The sequence below is a fragment of the Vigna unguiculata genome, chromosome 7 (genome assembly GCF_037176805.1).
Source record: "Vigna unguiculata cultivar grain cowpea cultivar isolate G323 ecotype 2 chromosome 7, ASM3717680v1, whole genome shotgun sequence".
Lineage (NCBI taxonomy): Eukaryota > Viridiplantae > Streptophyta > Magnoliopsida > Fabales > Fabaceae > Vigna > Vigna unguiculata.
Genome location: NC_140798.1, coordinates 2,489,058 through 2,505,438, shown reverse-complemented (window position 1 = coordinate 2,505,438; position 16,381 = coordinate 2,489,058). Strand labels below are relative to the sequence as shown.

At 26.1% G+C, this 16,381-nt stretch overlaps 1 protein-coding gene and 1 non-coding gene across 5 annotated transcripts; both read right to left on the bottom strand.

Annotated features, from left to right (window-relative positions):
* Window positions 1-4,982: 4,982 nt before the first annotated feature.
* Window positions 4,983-9,010, bottom strand: LOC114192271 (uncharacterized). 4 transcript variants are annotated; one of them, XM_028081938.2, is made up of 7 exons: window positions 8,829-8,983; window positions 8,642-8,703; window positions 8,373-8,473; window positions 6,751-7,227; window positions 6,473-6,616; window positions 5,971-6,380; window positions 4,983-5,753 (listed from the first exon to the last, which is right to left on the bottom strand). In XM_028081938.2, exons 1-7 carry the CDS (start codon window positions 8,865-8,867, stop codon window positions 5,136-5,138), a joined length of 1,851 nt encoding a protein of 616 aa, XP_027937739.1. In that variant the 5' UTR covers window positions 8,868-8,983; the 3' UTR covers window positions 4,983-5,135. The 4 variants fall into 4 exon arrangements, with proteins under 4 accessions (XP_027937739.1, XP_027937740.1, XP_085531515.1 ...); XM_028081939.2 differs by lacking the exon at window positions 8,642-8,703 and having other exon boundaries at window positions 8,829-9,010; XM_085675389.1 differs by lacking the exons at window positions 8,373-8,473; window positions 8,642-8,703 and having other exon boundaries at window positions 8,829-8,981.
* Window positions 9,011-11,180: 2,170 nt separating this feature from the next.
* On the bottom strand, window positions 11,181-11,263 carry TRNAL-UAA (transfer RNA leucine (anticodon UAA)). The gene has a single exon. It is a non-coding gene; the product is annotated as a tRNA-Leu (tRNA).
* Between the last annotated feature and the right edge of the window lie 5,118 nt (window positions 11,264-16,381).

The window sequence follows — 16,381 nt, the reverse complement described above, 5'->3', positions numbered from 1 at the left end:
TGTCATATCAATTATCTTTCTTCTAAAGTTAATTCGGTCAAACGATATAAAGTGTCCATGAAGTTGTGGTTTCAAAACTATACTGAGAGATTTTTCCTTGTTTAGTGAGGACATGTCACTCAAGTACGATAATATTGCTCAAGTAATATACCTCTCATTGCTACCACAAGTGTATATTTGTGATATATGTTTTAAGTAATATTTTGATACATGTATGTATATGTGAAATAATTGAAATATATATATATATATATATATATATATATATATATATATATATATGAATAAATGGGATGATACGAACCAATATAGATAAAGTTATATATATTGTGTGTGGAGATGATATTATGAATAATTATGGCCATAATATTTAGTACAATAAATTATCAAGAAAATAAAATATCCTAACTTCACTAAAATCTAAATCACACATTAATAATATTAGGTAGTGGAAAAAAAGTTTGCTTCGTGTTTTATAAAATAGAGTTGAGGTTGAATTAAGAATATTGTTTCTAATAGATTAGATTTTTGTTTCTAATGAAATGTACTTAACATGTAACACATTAAGGTAATGTCATTAAAGATCCATTTAAATATCCATATATTATTTGGATTGTGTATCATTTGTAATTATTGTTGTGTTATCGAAATTGAAAATGTACGTGGTGGTTATGATAGACATATGATTTGAGTGCTCATATATAATGTGTACATGAAAGGTATGATTATCTAAAAATATATCTTACCTTTATATTATATGTTATGATAATGTAATGATCATATCATACCATGTAATGTTCAAAGTTAATAGTAATGATTTTTTTTTTACCTTTAGTCTTTTTGAGTTATATATGGATTTTGAAACATAAAGTTTCAAGATACTATTTAATTATATATATGTATTTTATATTTGACAGAAAAGAAAGTATATAGAATAGTGGCATGTTTTTGTTACGAGGAATTGGTGATAGAGTGTGAATGTCATTATCGGAAGTGGAGAATAAAATTAATGGTTTTAGCATTGCAATTAAAGGTTGGAAAGCAATGTTCAGTTCATTCACTCAAAAAAGTGCCCCAAATTTGTCTTCAACCTTCAAACCTTCTAGCTAGGGATGACAATATGGGCCAGCCCGGCCCATTTAGGCCGGGTCCGCATAAGGCGCGCACATCGCAAACTGGTCCACCCCGTTCGCACAATTTATGCGGCTGCAATCACTGGTCCGTCCCACACATCACTTGGCCTGCAGGACTGCGGGCTGGCCCACTTTTTTTTATAATTTTTATGATAAAACTTTCAATGTTTAAAAATTGAGAAACTTTAAGAAATTCACAAAATTAAGTAAAGACTTTGAGAAGTTTGATGATAAATTGATAATTCAATATTTTCATCGTATTCATATTCATATTATGACATACACAATGTATTCTTTACATTTTAGCACATTAAAAAATATATAATACTTTTTTTTCCAGTTACACAAGAATTCGGAATGTTAATACAAGAGTACACACAAAAAATAACTAATATACACAAGTGCAAGTTTGTTTTATGCGGGCGCAGTCCGCAGGTTGATGTGGGCCAGGCTACTGTAGACCTGCGGGTTCACTATCCTGACTAGTCCCGTGTTTTTTTTTTGCGGACCAGACCCATATTGTCATCTACTTCTAGCTAATACATTTATGGGCACAAATCTTAATCCATGAACAACATCAATAATCACAACTTACACTCACATAACAAATATTAGAGATTTTTCATGTTCTAATTTTTATGGTGTCACAATCTCATGCTTACACTCACATAACAAATATTATCTCATCACTCATTATATCCTACTTCATTTTCTATATTCCAAAACCTAATAGCTTCTATATAACTTGACTTTATTCAAGGCTTTCCAAAGAACTATTCTTTCACATAAGACACATCGAGAATTATAAATAAATAATACTTAAATTTAAATAGTAAAGTGTTTAGAGTTTAAGATGAATTAAAAGTCTAATATTAAATAAAAAAAATTAAAGCAAAAGAAAATAAAATAAAGAAACTATTGGAAGATTAATAATTAACACGAAATTCTTGTGAGATCAATTTTACAATGGTACAAATTTATTAAAAAAAACAATTAAAATGTATGAGTTTATTTGAACGAATTTTCTTTATAAAATAGTTAAGATTTAGTTATACTTTATTTTTTTATATAGTAAAATTGTAAATATTCTAGGACAAGTAGAAATGAGTAAGGATGACAACGGGTCGGGTTTGGCATAGATAATGTCTATTCGAACCCAACCCTTAACAAAAATTTTCACCTATCGTTTACTTGTCGGGTACTCCTTTAAAAAATATCTATTAGTACCCGTGGATACCAACAAATATTTAAATAGAAATATTTTATAATTTTTTAAAATAAAATTTAAATAGAATTACAAAGATATAAAATTAAATATAAATTTAATTTAATCTAATAAAATATAATTTTAATTTAATTTAATTTAATAAAACATAAATTAAATCTTAATTTTCTGCAAATAACAAGATCCACATATACAAGGAACAAATAATATGATACTCACACACAATTTATTTATAAACGAATTTTAAAATATCTGTTACCCGTTATCATTACCTGTAGATATTAACTGTTCATCACATATGTCTAGGTATTTGCAGGCACAACTGCTACAAATATCCATGAGAATAAAAGAATAAACAACAAATAATTGAGTCGTTTGTTATTTAAAGAGAAAAACAAAAACAGTTGAATGTTGGAGATGTGGAGGTTCGATATGTTTCGATTCCTCTCTATGCTTTATTTTAATCCAAGAAAATGTTGGTGAGAGACTATACGTGCACGTTGCACCAATGCATAACCTAATTCAAAGAAGGACCACATTATCTCATTAAATTTTCCACTTCAACTTATCACCACCAATGTTAATTCATAGACATTTTTTTGGGAACAAAAATAAAAATAAATAAAATATGAATAGACTTGAAAACAAAATGTTGAAAATTTGAGGTCAATGAATGATACAATCAAATTGAGATACACAAGTGAGGGTCAACCCATTTTATAAATTTAATAGTACAAAACATAAACTCTGAGATTAACTAGTTCCCAGCATCATGGTCACATATTTTAATGACAATTTTTTTATGTGTGTTTTTCTGAACGTGTGCATGAATCAAGAAAACAAAAGTACAAGAAAAGAAGATAAGTTTTGTGTGAGAGGAAAATTAAAAGATAAACTTGAATCATAGATCATAATATGAGAGTTGAATGAGCAACATAAAATTGAATTGACCCTTAGAACCTCCAAGGGGCATTTTTAGAGTTCCCTTAGGTTTTTCCTTGGATGAAAGTGATGAGAAAGAATAAGATTATCCAAAACAAAAATTATTCGTCTACACCCAAAAAAGAATAGTAATTAATAAGCAATCAGATATGAATATGACAGACAGGGTTTGTGTTTGAAATTTGAACCAATTTTGTGAGGGAAAAGGAAAATTGCAACAATAGTAAATGGAAAAACATTTTGTGTGGCCAGTATAAATTGGAGATTCTCTTGTTGTAACATCATGCATGGGCGTGTATGGGCAGTAAATTGATGAGTAGGGATCGATATACTTTCAATTAAATGTTTACATGCATACTACTTTTCAATTCTCACTTTTATTACAGAATCATTGTATTGAATATATATATATATATATATATATATATATATATATATATATATATATATATATATATATATATGTTGAAACAAGAAAGAAATTTAGTTTTTGTTAAAAAAATTACATGATAAGTAAAAATACTTTTGTTTATGTCAAATTTATTGTGTATTTTTAGTTATACTCTTATGGACTATATAATTTGATTAAAAAAATTGATAAAGTTTGTATTTTTAACACACAAGAAAACTTTTTTTACTGTTTTTAAATCATATTAAATATTTCTTTCATCCATTTGGTTGCCGTCATGTGTTCATCGTTAAAAGTTTATAAAGAAAACTTTGTTAAAAAATAATTTTTTATTTTTATTTGTGGATGTGTTTCTGAAATTATATTTTTCTATGATGTGATTTCCTATTGTTGCATTATAATTGAAGTTATAACAAATGTAGGAAGAAGAGGAGGAATGGCTTTTGGAAAGTTGCTTTATACCTTTTGGAAAGAGATTAATGCTAATTATTTCAGTTTGCAATGGCTTCATTGGTTTGAATGGTATTTGTGATGGATTTCACTTTTAATATGAGTAAAATGTTAGAGAAAATAAAATGAAAGTTATTCACAATCAATCGAAAAATGTACGTTAGAAATTCATATTTGAATTAAAAGTCTCGTATTAAATAAAACTGAAAAAGTCGAGTAATATATAAAAGAAATAACATCCATAACCATTAAACTTTAAGAACTTATATTGGAAGTAATGTCAACTCATATTTAAAAGTGGTCGATTTCCCAGGTGATTTTTTTAAATAAAAAAAAATTTCTTGGTGTTTTTTCTAAATAAAAAAAATTTCAATAATATTATCAGAACCAATTGGGGTCACTAATTGGAGTCTCTGAAATTGTGTTGAAATAAATAGATAAGTAAAAATCCGTTAAGCATGGTAAGAAAAAGAGTCGCATCACTGAGTTAAAAGTCATAACTAAACAATTCGAAGTTCTATATATGGGTGGATGCATGTTCGAAGTTTCAGATCGACTAGAGATAAAGTCAATTCACAATATATAAATTGGTACAATCTTTATTTTATAAGTTGGTTTTGTAGAATTGAGTTACTTAAAGTACACTTCTAACATAATATCAGAACTAAGTTAGAGCGCCTGGATACTAAATCGAATTACTTAAATATGTATGCACACTAAATCTCACAAGCTAATAGACCCTGGTTCTTAATACTCAAGATTAAGTGACAAATAATAAAACTGATACATATATAAAATAAATCACAATGGTTACTTTACCAGGTATCCAAATTAAAAGAATATTTTATTTGTCCTCAAAACAAAGATAGGGAGACCAAAACCTTATCTCAACCAATAATATTTTCTTACAACAACATTAATTACACGCAACATATGATTAGAAAATTGAAATTGTTCTTGTACAACCCTAACCAACCTAGTGAATCATACGTCTACTTGGTCTAAATAGAAAACTACATATGTAAGCTGAATACACAATGTCAGACCACAAGGGAAACTGCAAAAATATAAATACAGGTATTGGTACAAAAGCAATTGCAGATATGAGGTTAGGAATCCACTTTACACCATCGTAATACGTTATAAAGAAGGCACTGCTGAATGCTACCATCATGCTAATCATTGAGATCAACAGTGCCAGAAGACCAGACATAAGTTTTAAGGGCAGTGACATAAGAAAATCATCCTCGGCATATCGAGAGACTAGGATAGACAAGAATATTAGGATCGAAGTTGATGATGAGATCAATGCAATGGAATCTGATAATGCAAATACCAAGAATGCTGGTTTCTGCAAGTAATTGGGACTTCCACCATCATTATCATCGGTACCACCTGGAACACTGAATGCAGCAGTGAAAACTCCAGTAGTGATGAGAGTTGAAACAACCATGCACGACTTTGCAGTTCTCTTCATCCAAGACTCTCCTTTCTCCAGCAATTCTTCATGCTCCGCAGTGAATACTTGCCGAGGAATAATGCCGCTATAATTTGGTTCCTCTATGGATGATAGTGGCATTATCTTTTTCACCTCCTGTCACATCAAGATACACATAACTCAAACTTATGAACTCATATATATATATATATATATATATATATATATATATATATATATATATATATATATATATATATATATATATATATGTCTAACCTTATAGATCTTATGAGTCTCAATACAAGAAGTACTTTCGATCCAAAACCTTAAGAGAATAATAAGTTTGTGATATTTTAAGAATGAAGTATACCTCAAACCATGACAGCTCAAGCATCATTTGAAGAGCTGCTCCAGAAACCATATTGAGTTGATCTGGTGGTGCTTGTTTTGCAGCATAATGAAGTAAATTGTTCCCTTGATCATCTTTGAAAGTTAGAATGAACTCTTTGATGGGGCCTATTTCGTGTATCAAATTGAAGATACTAGCATGACGATGCAAAACTGCAATGTGGATTACACTTCGATCCATGGTATCTAGTTCCCATATCAGATCAGGGTAAGTACTCAAGACCACGGATAAAAATTCAAAATTTCCAACTTCTGCAGCTATAAATATTACTTGAGATGGTTCCGAGAGGGTATCCATCATCATTTGGTCATCCAGGGAAACGACTATTTCCCACATTCGTTTCACAAGTTTGAGAATAGGAGTGTCCTTGTCTGAGAATTACAGAAAAAAAAAATCACTGAAAACAAAGCCATGATTATGTCATTCTGAATGGAAGTTGATTGTATCATTGTATGTCACTTACAGAAAGGTAGGAGGTGTTTTCTACATCTTCGAGTTTGGCAACCACAACCAGAAGTTCGAGCCAAGACATGCAAACCTGTCAAGTTGTCATCACCTCTGGCATAGGCTAGCGTGTCCTTCTCCTTTACCATTTCCAGGGCTAAATCTGCAAGATATTCCAACTTCTGTGGATTGTAAATTCTAATGACGCCATTAAAATTAACATAACAGTATTCATCATCACAGTTTAAAACCTCATCAATGTGTGCATGCAAGATTATATGAACCAAAAATGGTTACCGTAGAGGCCACAGTTTATAGAAAGAAAGAAAAGTGTGGTCCAATCGAGCTCTTGAAATATGTGTTTGGTTTTAGGGAAGAGATGCCATGCCATTTCAGTTCTTCCCTGTAAAACAGCCAAGTGAAGAGGAGTGAGATCTCCTCCACCCCTGATTGTTGGCAAGGATTCATTTTTTCTCTCCATCATCTCAGCAATGTGAACATTCCCGACTGCTGCAGCAAAGCAGAATGCAGTGTTACTCTTGAAGTCTTGCAATTCCAATTCATGAGGCTGCATTAAGTTGAGTAGCTCCTCCACAAAGTGAACATGGTTTGCTCCCACTGCTATGTGGAGGACTGTGGCCCAACCCTTTGTTATGGCAGATGTAAGCAGCAACCAATCTTGTTCCAAGATTTTACTAGCTTCTTTCCAGTCACCTTTCAGTGCAGCTTTGTGAAGGGGAACACACTGGCTCAGGTATCTTCCCTTGGCATCTTCTGCAACAAAGATAAATTTCTTCACTTCAGAGGATTTCAAAATTGCAGTGTCACTCAATGCAATTGATGCAACCTCTGACTCTGACTAACAAAGATGTGTGAAGTGGGACAAAATTTTCAAGAAAAAATTAGATTCTATTGTGAAGTTCTGTCAAAGTGTATTATTCTCTTACTAACAAGAGAACCTAATTGTTGTGAGGCTATGACTAAGGTGAGGGATCTTGTCATACTTCTAACGATTATATATACAATTTTACATTAGTTTCATTTCTTTATTTAAAATCTAATAGTTAAGGTTTTACTTTTGAATGAATAATGAATAGTAACTTAGTAAAACCATTATAATAAAATAAATTATTAAATATGGTTTTAGTGTCTAAATTTATAGTTGAAATTGAAATTCTTTCATGTCGTAAGTTTTGATACATTTTTGTTCTTAAATTTTAAAAATAAATGAATATAGATTTTTTAATCCAACAAAAATAATTCTTTTGAGTTTGTTAAATGGCATGACATTTGAACTCAAATGATATAAACAACTCAAACACCAAACAATTTTTAATGCAATTATATTAAAATGACTATATCTATTTATTTTTAAAATTGATGGACCAAAATGTATAGAGATGAATTCTAATTTTTCTTTGAAATTTACACACTAAAAACATACTTAACCCTAAAATAAAATAAAATAAAATAAAAATTAGAAAGAAGAATAACAAATTTGTTATACAAATATAAAAAATCCTTGTATTTTATAATTAATGATTTAAAATGTTTGCTTAATCATCTATGATCAAATAGCCATACTTAATTTTGTGCTTAATCTTTTTATGTTAAATATATATTTTTGTAAAACTAATCATTTGAAAGTTCATATCACATAAATTACACATATGAAATTTAGATTAATTTAAAATTATTATAATATATGTTATATAAATTAAAATAAAAATAATCCAAAATTTTAAATATGTTTAAGTATAATAAATTTAATCATCTATTATCGTTTAACTTTAAAATAATAAATAATGAGTTTGTATAATAAATTCGTGTAAATTCTACTGAGCTAAGTGAGAGATGTGTGTGTTTAGCATTTGAAGATGTTTGTGAATGGAAAAAATTTGAAGAGAGAAAGAGGTTACGAGTGGACACAAGATGAAGGAGAGGTCTCCTAAACTGTGCTGAAACAACCCTCTGAAGTAGTTGTTCTGGGACACCTACTGAGTCTGTTGTACCCATTTCTCTGTCAACAAAACACAATTTCAAATTTAACCCTAATCACAACCAATTCTACTGCAAAATTATCTTTTGCACATTTCAATTCTGATTCTGATAGGTTCCACCAAAAAATTATCTGTAACATGATCCTGTCTCAGACCAATAATATTAACAATGAAAGATACAGTAATACCTCCATTCATGAGAGAAACGGTGAAGAGAGTAAGCAAAAGCATCGTTATTTCCCTCTATTATCTGAAATAGGAAATTTTTCTATCCCGTATTCTTCAAATTTGTTTTTTAATCTTATTCCATCAGCATGGCACAACAGAAAATCTATAGGTAGGAACAGAAAGAAAAAACAAGTAAGATTTGATTACCTTGAAAGAAAAATGTTTAGAATTTCTCCAATTTTCCATGGAGCATGATTGCCCCTTTTTACTCTGAAACTGGCAACTACATATGCAGAAGAAGCAGAGAAAGAAGAAAGAGAAAGTTTTAGAACTCTTGGTCAAGTCAATGATAAATTATTGCTGAATAGTACTTTTTTAGAGAGGGAGCACCATATTTTCTTCACATCGTTTACTTTTAAGTCAATTTAATATAATCCATAACTTAAGTCACTGTAATAGAATTTTGTTATATTATTTATTTTGCATATAGTTTTAAATAATGTAAAATCTTCAACATATTTTTTATATTGTAAAATGATGATCTCAATGGCGCAGTTTCAATAAACTTAGTTAGGATAAAATTAAACGGTTTTAATATCATTTTAATGAGAAAATTTATGTTTAATTCATTATAGTCAAACTAGCGTGTAAATGGAATAACTTTTTCTTCTAGTAAAATGAATTGTTTTCTGTAAATATATTTTATTATATATTATTGTTTTAAAAAAAATAACATAACAATAAATATTTTATATAAATTTAATACTTACATACTTCTTTAGTCTCTCATGATATAATGTCAATACATTGTTTTAAAATATGTATCTCTTTTCATAGGCTACTTTCTAATTGATTATGTATTAATTTTTTAAAATTAAAAATATTGTCAATTACTTTAACTCATAAATAATAAATGTTGTGAAATTATCTTTTTTTCTTTCTCTAAGGAAATTAGAGAATAAGAAGAAGTTTACTTTCAAATTAAAACTTCATCATTACTATCAATATAGCTAATTAATTACTTAAAGATCATTTTTGAAAAGTATTACAATTATAGAAAACCATAATCATACGCATTAAATTAGTTAATTATAATTAGTATAGATTAATTAACAATATTTCATATTTTGTAATAAAATTTTCATTTAATATGACAGTGTCTCTTGTATATACTTTTATTTTTGTCTGATTCAAAGTGATATTGCTAATATTCAAACATTGAATTATTTCATTCAAAGACAAGTGTTGTTATCATATCAAAAACAGTATTAACTTTACTATAGATTGAGAGTTCATATACAAGAAAACATAGGTTTGATTTATAATACAATGGTTATTTGAAAAACCGTAGTTAAAGAGGGTGTGTGACAATGATTATAAAGAAATTGTCGTTGTAGAATTCAACCAAATTACAAAAGTATTTATCAATTAATAATTGATAATGATTCACATTGATTATTTTGCACTAGTAGATGGAGTTTAAATTTGTGGATTTGAGTAATAGAAATCAAATTAAGTATCTTCTTAATCTATTGAGTTTGAATTACTTTATCCTTTAATTTTATAAATTATTTTTTAGCTCTTAAATTTTGGATTTTTTTTATAACCTACTAACACAATTAGCAACATTGCATCAAAAATAGAACGTGTGATAAAAATAGTGACTTAGATTTTTTATTTTTTCGATTTTTTAGGTAAATGTCTTTTTAATTCTTTCAAGATTTATTTTAGTCCCCCCAAATTTAAACATGGAAGTTTTATTTTCTCGAATCAAGAAAACAAATTTTCTCTAATATTGTTTAATTATTTTAAAAGAGATGCCAATTCTTGATGATGATTAATTAATATTGTTTCATTTGTCTCTTTTAAAAAAATAAAAAAAGATGGAAATTGAAAATCTATATATATATATATATATATATATATATATATATATATATATATATATATATATATATATATAACATCTACATCAAGCTTTTTTTCTTTGTATAAGGGGGTTTTAGTGACTAACAATTGTAGAAATATGATTTGTCTCAATTTTAAACATCCAAAATTTAGAATATTGAATGTTTTAATATAAATGTTCATGATTGTTAGGCATTGAAAATCTAATGATGTAAAAAAAAAAAAGAGTATGTTATACTTTAATCTCGAAATAAAAACAAAAGTTAAAGCTTCATCCATAATAATGTTACCACGAATATTATGCTACTAATCACACAAACTGCTGTAAAAAGAATAGGAGAAAAATAAAATAAGAAAATATTTCAAAAAGTGTTAAAAGAGTACTTCTCAGATAAACCACAAGTTAATGATTTTTAGATATGATACTTTTATTAAAAAAAACACATTTTTTTCATTTGAGAGAATAAAAATACCATTTTTAAATTTGAGAAATTAAAATAAAATTTGATCCAAATTTTAGAAAACAAATTTGAAAATTTGAGTTTAAAAAACATATTTTTAGTTTAAAGGATTAAAATATTATCTAAATTTTTCAATTAAAAAAAATATAAAACTACATTAATCATTTCTAAAGATGAAAAAAAATAAATTTGCAGGCTGTGGGGTTCGAACCCACGCGCACTTATGTGCAGAAGATCTTAAGTCTTCCCCCTTAACCACTCGGGCAAACCTGCTTGTTGTTTGATCTTGGACATTTATATTTTATATTTATTATTTAACATGGTGAAAAAGTTGAAATTGTTGATCGGTGGAGTGTGGTTAATCTTTTCTTTAACCAAAAGTGACAAAAGTGATCACATCTTAGTCAAAAGAAAAGGAATATTTAAATGTTCTTTATGAACTTCACATAAGCCCAAATATTCTCATTATTTGTAAATTGACTGAAACAAAATTGATTTCCTTTGAAATTTGGCACTGCCTTATTACTTATTATACATTGACCAAAATATGCCAAGGACTACAATTAAGAATAAAAAAATTTCATTTTGATGAAGATAAATAAATAGGCTTGTTGAAAACTTTTGATAGGAAATTGAAGGTGGTTAGTTCTATTGCCACACGGTATATTAAATTATCTTTATGAAAATGTTAAAAAACTTTTATAAAATCAAAGGTTTAGGTACAAAGGCTTGGTTTTAACCACATATTGCAATGGTAGGGTTTGGTGGAGTAACATAATAATTTTTCTCCTATGCATCTTTTAAAACAAAATATTTATATCTATATGTAAGTGTAAATTGTCCAAAATATATGATGAAAGTTACCTTCATAGATGTATTTATATTATTTAATGCATTTATCTTTATGGATTTGGTAAACTATGTAACAAATACTTATTTAATTATTATTTAATTATACTCAAAGATCTTAGGTTAATATTGTATAAAATCAATTAGGATTTGCAAAACTACACAGCTTGCTCATTTTGGCTCTTATGATCCTTGGTCCGCGAAAAATGGATTGGATGAGGCTGTCTCGTTACTGAAAAATGGGTCAAAAACTTTAGTTCATTTTGTCACAACACGGACTAGTGGGCTGACAGGTTAGACTGTCACTTTTTTTAATTTTTAATTTATAAAATTTGTTTATATATTTAATCGTATAAATATATTTTAATCTTTTAATTGATCAATTAATATATTTAATTGAATAAATTAAAATAATTATTATATTTACATGTTGTAAATGCCAATGATTTAAATTATAATAGTATAATAGTATTACATATTTAAATTTACACAAAATATAATATAGAAAAGTTATTTTTTTAATTATTTTCAATTTAAAAAAATTAAAAAACAAACTATCAGGCTAGAGGTAGGTTTGACCTGCCAATTTGATCAGTCAGATAAACATACTAAAACGGGTTGACGAGTTAAAAATGTCAATCTGACTCATCCTCTTGTTGGCGGGTTAGCGGACTGGTTCGATGAATCGTACCTGCTTTGACATTCTTAAAATCATTGAAATATCAATTATTATGCATTTATTGATATTGTGATAATATTGTCATCTTTGTTTAAAATTGACCATATGTTATGTTTAATTTTGATATCTTTTTTCAATAGAATTGTTTTTTCTTAAAAATTTGATATTTAACTTTTCAATTATCTAAAATAACGTTACAAATTCCAAACCCATGAAACTAAAAACAACTAAATATAATGTTATTCAAACGTATAAGTCATAATTAAACAATATTAAAAACATATGTATTCTTACATATCTAAACTGTGCAATGTAATTATTTACATTAGATAATTTAATACTATATGTATAACTAGGACTCTAATCAATGTGATGAGCAATTCCGGTATCATATGTTTAAATTTCTGAAACAGTTATAGTAACTTATGTTTATTTGTTATGCAAATTTACATTATGAGGATGTATGTTATAAACTATTTTTGAATTTCAATCTATTTACATTTAATTTTAAATTTTGAATTATTGCTAAAGAAATATCTCTATTGTGAAAAAAAAGTGGTAATAAATATGTGTAACCAACCCTTTTAGTTTTTTCTTAACAAAAAATATGTGAATGGGTTTGGTACTATAGTAAATGTACTATTTATTTTAAATATTATGAATCAACAATCCATTTTGTTTTGATCTTCAAATTAGTTAATATTTACCTTATATGTAAATCTTTTTACAAATACCCGTGGGCTATAATACACTGCAGCTTTCAATAATCACTCATAAAAGGGGTAAAACTTGTATGGGTCTTTCTTCCTACGCCTTCAAGCATTTCTTCTGTATCTCCAATTTTCTTTTTAAATTTCTAAAATACCTTTTGACTATTTAAAGAAACTCAAGAACATCACACCCCCAAAAATACTTTCGGATGTCGATTTCCGGAAGACAAAATATATGACTTTCGAAAGTTAAAATATATTACCGGAAATTGACTTCCGAAAGTCAAAATATATCACCGAAAGTCAATTTCTGAAAATCAAAATATATCACCGGAAATCGATTTCCGAATGTCAAAAATCATTACTGGAAGTCGACTTCCAAAATCAAAAAACATTACCGGAAGTCGACTTCCGTATATAAAAAAATTATATATTTTATTTCATTTTATCTTTTAAATCACGTATTAAAAATTATAAAACATATAAATTAAAAAAATATTAATTTAAAAAATTAAAAATTTAATAATAAAAATACTAAATAAAAAATTGAAAAATAAAATTGAAAAATAATTTAAATTTAAATAATAAAAATTTAAATTTAATATATATATATATATATATATATATATATATAAACGGTTTTTGACTTTCGTTTATATATATATATATTTTTTTTTCTGCTTTTAATTAAAGTTTTATTGTTTTAATTTAAATTATTTTTCAATTTTATTTTCAATTTTATTTATTTTATTGATATTATTATAATTATTTTATTTATATATTTCATGTGTATATTATTTTATATTTTATTTGAATTTTTTATTTTTTTAAAATTTGAATATTTTATTTTAATCAAATTTTAAAAAAAAATTCAATTATATATATATTTTTTATATTTTTAAATTTATATTTATTTTTATATAATTTATTAAAAATTTAATAAAAATAAAAAAGAATTAAAATAACTTATAGAAATAATATATAAATAATGAAATTTAAAATTAGAAAAAAACGAATATATATATATATATATATATATATATATATATATATATATTTGTATATATATTTTCTTTTTCTTTTCAATTTAAAGTTTTATTATTTTGAAATGAATTTAAATATTAAATAAAGTTAAATGAAGCAGAATAGATTTTTTATTCTTTTTGTTTTTTTATTTAAAGTTTAATATTATTTTAATTTTACTTATTTTTATATTTATATTTATTTTTAAGTATATTAAATAAAAATAAAATTATATATAGATATTAATATATTTTTTAAAAATATATATTAAGAAATATGAAAACATAAAAAATAAATAAAATAATAAACTAAAAAAATCATTAAAAGTTAAAAAATATAAATTTTAAAAAGAATTAAAAATATTCAAAATAAAATTTGTTTTTTATTTACGAAAGTCAACTTCTTTTTTGACTTTCGGAAGTCGATTTCCGGGAGTATTTTTTGACTTCCGAAGTTGACTTCCGGTGATGAATTTTGACTTCCAGTGATACATTTTGACTTTTGAAAGTCGACTTTCGGTGATATATTTTGACTTCCAAAATTGATTTCTGGTGATATATTTTGACTTCTAGAAATCGACATAATTTTGGGGGTGTCTGCAGGTTTTCTTAAATGGTTAAAGATGTTTTTGGAAATTTAAAGAAAGTTTGGAGATGTAGAAGAAATTTTGGAGGTGCAGGAAGAAAGACCCAACTTTTATTCTATACTGTAAAATTCAAATGCATACCAAATCCATCTTGATCAACCTTTATTCACCTCAAAACAACTTGGTAGCCCAATACGCATCAAAACTACCGCGCCAGAAATATGGCCCAACCCAAGTACCAAAATTAACCTGACATTGATTTTATCAAAACAAAAACTAAATGAATTTTAACCCATAAATTAAAAATAAATAAACTCCCTTGAAAGACTATATAGTATAGAAAAACTTAGTTTAGAGAAACCTAAAAATATTCAATAATTTTTATTCATCATACATTTTTTTTTAATTTCTAAAGACTAATATTAAAAAATAAAAAATTTCAAAAAATAATGTCATTATATTAAAAAGCATAGACATAATACATGGGTCATATTCATTTTGTTTTAGGATTGGAAAAAAACGTGAAAAGTTTTCTAAGTTGAAATAATTACACAATAAAACAGTTACAAGATTAGAAAAAGGAAAAGTTTCCGTCACAAGTATGGAACACATATTTTGATGTTTGACTATTAATAATTATTAGATATGATTTTACTCTCTCTCTCCAATAGTAATTTAATCTTCAACATATTTTAATTATTTAATAACGAAAATACAATAACCAAATTAATCTGAGTAAAAAATAATTTAGGTTTATTAAGTATGATATAAAATTTGAGTTTTACAAAGTAAAAAATACAATTTAGAAAACTTTGATGGGATTAACTAACTGATAATAAAAATAATTTTGCTTAATTATAGATTATCTATATAATATATAAAGGGATTCTCCTTTTTGTGTCCACTTTTAAAATACCGATTTTATTTTTTAAATATAACAATTTATTAAATTTTTAAAAATTGACCGTTACTTTTATAAACTTTTTATAAAATCAGATATCTCTACTTCTTCTCTTCTTCTTTATTTATCAATGGTTATTCTTTTATTTGTTCTGATATATTTCACTTTATTTTAATAAATATAATTTTAATATATATATTAACTTAATAACATTATAATATTATCACTTACTAATATAATATCACGCATATTTAAAAAATACATACACACAGACGCGATAGCGCCTGTGTTACGCTAGTTATATATAATAATTTTATCACTTTTTTGACAATTATTTTAAAATTATACAAATAATATCGTAAAATTAAATAATAATAATAATAATAATAATAATAATAATAAAAATAATATAAAATTGCGTCTGCCTGTTCAAAATTTTTTATTTCCTTTCATTAAATTATTTTAATCTTATTATCTCTTTTTTGTTTTGTATATCTATGATATTATAAATATTTTTTTTATTACTTGGTGGCAGGTGATGAGAGTTGGAAGGAAGTAGAAGGAGAAAAAATAATAGAAAGAATCATAGGATTCTAAAGATGGAAAATAACCTAGATTCTGACACTAATACCTTGCAGGCTTG

Coding starts and splice junctions, on each gene's coding strand:
- LOC114192271 (XM_028081938.2), bottom strand. CDS start 8,867: ATGGAAAATTGGAGAAATTCTAAACATTTTTCTTTCAAG. Junction 7,228..8,372: donor CCTTCATCTTGTGTCCACTC/GTAACCTCTTTC, acceptor TCTTTGTTGCAG/AAGATGCCAAGGGAAGATAC. Junction 5,754..5,970: donor TTGAGCTGTCATGGTTTGAG/GTATACTTCATT, acceptor TTGATGTGACAG/GAGGTGAAAAAGATAATGCC.